The following is a 2,724-nucleotide window of genomic DNA, read 5'->3' on the forward strand; positions in this document are numbered from 1 at the left end:
TTTTTTTTTCTGAGATGGAGTCTCGCACTGTCGCCCAGGCTGGAGTGCAGTGGTGCAGTCTCGGCTCACTGCAGGCTCTGCCTCCCGGGTTCATGCCATTCTCCTGCCTCAGCCTCCCGAGTAGCTGGGACTACAGGCACTCGCCACCACGCCTGGCTAATTTTTGTATTTTTTAGTAAAGACGGGGTTTCATTATGTTGACCAGGCTGGTCTTGAACTCCTGACCTCGTGATCCACCCGCCTCGGCCTCTCAAAGTGCTGGGATTACAGGCGTGAGCCACAGCACCCAGCCTCCAGCTAGTTTTTTGTATTTTTAGTAGAGACAGGGTTTCATCATGTTGGCCATGCTGGTCTCAAACTCCTGACCTTAGGTGACGTGCCTGCCGTGACCTCCCAGAGTGCTGGGTCAATTCTTACTTTACTAGATAGGAAAGTTCCCATTTTCTACATTAGGGAGCACTTGCTATTGTATTTTACAGATTTACTAACATTACTTGTAGCATTTTATTGGTAAGTTTGGTTCATTTGGGCTTAGAAATTATTTGAATTGGTAAGTAGGGGTGGCAGTTCTGTGATTCCTTCGAAGTGATTGTGGACTGGTAACTTTCAGGCTACATCCCTTTGTGGCTTTTCTGAGAAGAAAAAAGAAAAAGGCTGAGTGCCGTGACTGACATCCATAATCCCAGCACTTTGGGAGGCCAAGGCCAGTAGATCACTTGAGGTCAGGAGTTCGAGACCAGCCTGGCCAACATGGTGGCTTTGTCTTTACTAAAAATACAAAGAAATTAGCCAGGTGTGGTGGCAGGTGCCTGTAATCCCAGTTACTTGGGAGGCTGAGACATGAGAATCACTTGAACCTGGGGGTGGAAGTTGTAGTGACCTGAGGTTGTGCCACCACACTCCATCCTGGGTGACAAACCAAGACTCTGTCTCAAAAAAAAGAAAAAAAAATTGATTGTTCTTTTTTTTAAAAAAAAAAAAAGAAAATCAAGAAAATGCTAATGGAAGCATAGGGCAGAGAGCCCTGGATTTTGAGTCAGAAGCCCTGACTTTAACTACTGGTTTAATAGCATAAAATGGGCTTAATATCTACCCTGTTGAACTCACACAGTTGTCAAATTCAGTGAGAGAATTTTTGAATGCAGTTTTGCAAGCTAAAGCAACAAAGTATTATGAAAGAAGTAAAACAATTTTGTTTCCTGAGTTTATAAAGGCTATTGTGGGCTACCTTCTTTAAAAGCAGCTTGTTCATAAGTAGGTGAATGAAATGGAAAAGATTAGCCTTGGGCCAGTATTGTGGACATTCCCCTTTGAGGAGTGAAACGGCCTTGGAGGGTGGGTGTGAGTAGGGGAGTCCTGTACAGTCAATCCATAGCCACTTGGGAGAGATGGTTTCAAACTCGAAGTCTTATCCAGTGCTGGGTTTACTCTTTACATTTCCTTTCTGCAAACAGTGAGCTGGAGGATGGCCGCACTGCTCTTAACACTCACTCTGTTAGCCCTGTGGAGAAGATTAAACAGTACCAGGCCGGCCAGACTGTTACTTGCTTCTTAAAGAAGGTAAGAAGTTTTGCCACTCGGCAATGAGATGTCATTCTTCTTTCAGAAGAAACGATCGTGACATTGGAGAAAAAAGCCATTAGCAGAGAAACGCATTTGAGTCTGTGCTACCATGCTGGGTTTGTGGGAGACAGTACATGGCCTCTGCCACTAAAGAACTTCTGGTCTAATTAGGGAGCTAAAATACGGCTTACACACGATTAGCAAGCAGCTCATAATTCAATATATTGGTAGACTAATTGTAGAAATGGAAAGCAAAATATAGGGCAAGATTTAGAATATAAATGTATATAATTTGGATTTTAGATTCATGCTTTTCATGAAGTTCAGGTGCACTGTAAAACAACATGAAATTGGGTGCCAGATTATGTGTTCCAACCCCAACTGGAACAGGAGTTCAAAAAGGAAAGAAAGCAACCTGTACTGGTTGAAACATAGGAGAGGCGGCTGGATTGGGTTTGACCTTGAAGAATAACACCTCTCCATTGTTGCCAGATTCCTCTTTGATGAGCATCTCTGAGCATGATCGTCACTGATACTTGATCCCTTCAGTTACCTATTGTCTATAGACATTCATATGCCCCAGATGCCTTAGCGTAGCAGATAAGGCTCTTCATAATCTGACTCTCCGTGCACGTTATGTGGCAGTTATTCTGAAAAGCTTCTCTGTCTTTTTCCCTTCCTGTCTTTATTTGTGCTGGTTTCTACATCTGGAGTACCTTCTATTCCGGTTGTCTACTGCCCTTCAAGCTTCAGCACAGATAACCTTCCCCCTTTACTAGTTACTGTAGCATGTTGTACTTCCTCCATGTTGCTTGCTGTTGCAGTTATTTGCATACTGATTTGACTTACTGTTTGTAGGCTGTAATCTCCTTGAAGGCAGGTCCTGGCTTTTATTTATCACTATGATGCCATGTACACAGAAGCTGCTTGATAAATGATTTGTTAAATTGACTTGAAAATTTGAGTACGTATTTATGGCCGGGCGCGGTGGCTCACGCCTGTAATCCCAGCCCTTTGGGAGGCCGAGGTGGGCGGATCACTTCACGTCAGGAGTTCGAGACCAGCCTGGCCACCATGGTGAAACCCCGTCTCTACTAAAAATACAAAAAATTAGCTGTGCCTGGTGTGCGTGCCTCTAATTCCAGCTACCCTGGAGGCTGA

At 44.1% G+C, this 2,724-nt stretch overlaps 1 protein-coding gene across 1 annotated transcript in view; it reads left to right on the forward strand.

The window, feature by feature from the left end:
* Positions 1 to 2,724, forward strand: part of PDCD11 (programmed cell death 11) — a 60,378-nt gene that overhangs the window by 36,449 nt on the left and 21,205 nt on the right. Inside the window, exon 22 of the mRNA XM_011977537.1 lies at positions 1,455 to 1,560. Coding sequence (XP_011832927.1) covers positions 1,455 to 1,560 — 106 coding nt within the window. The remainder of the gene's footprint in view (positions 1 to 1,454; positions 1,561 to 2,724) is intronic.

Source organism: Mandrillus leucophaeus, unplaced genomic scaffold (assembly GCF_000951045.1).
Source record: "Mandrillus leucophaeus isolate KB7577 unplaced genomic scaffold, Mleu.le_1.0 Scaffold18, whole genome shotgun sequence".
Classification (NCBI taxonomy): domain Eukaryota; kingdom Metazoa; phylum Chordata; class Mammalia; order Primates; family Cercopithecidae; genus Mandrillus; species Mandrillus leucophaeus.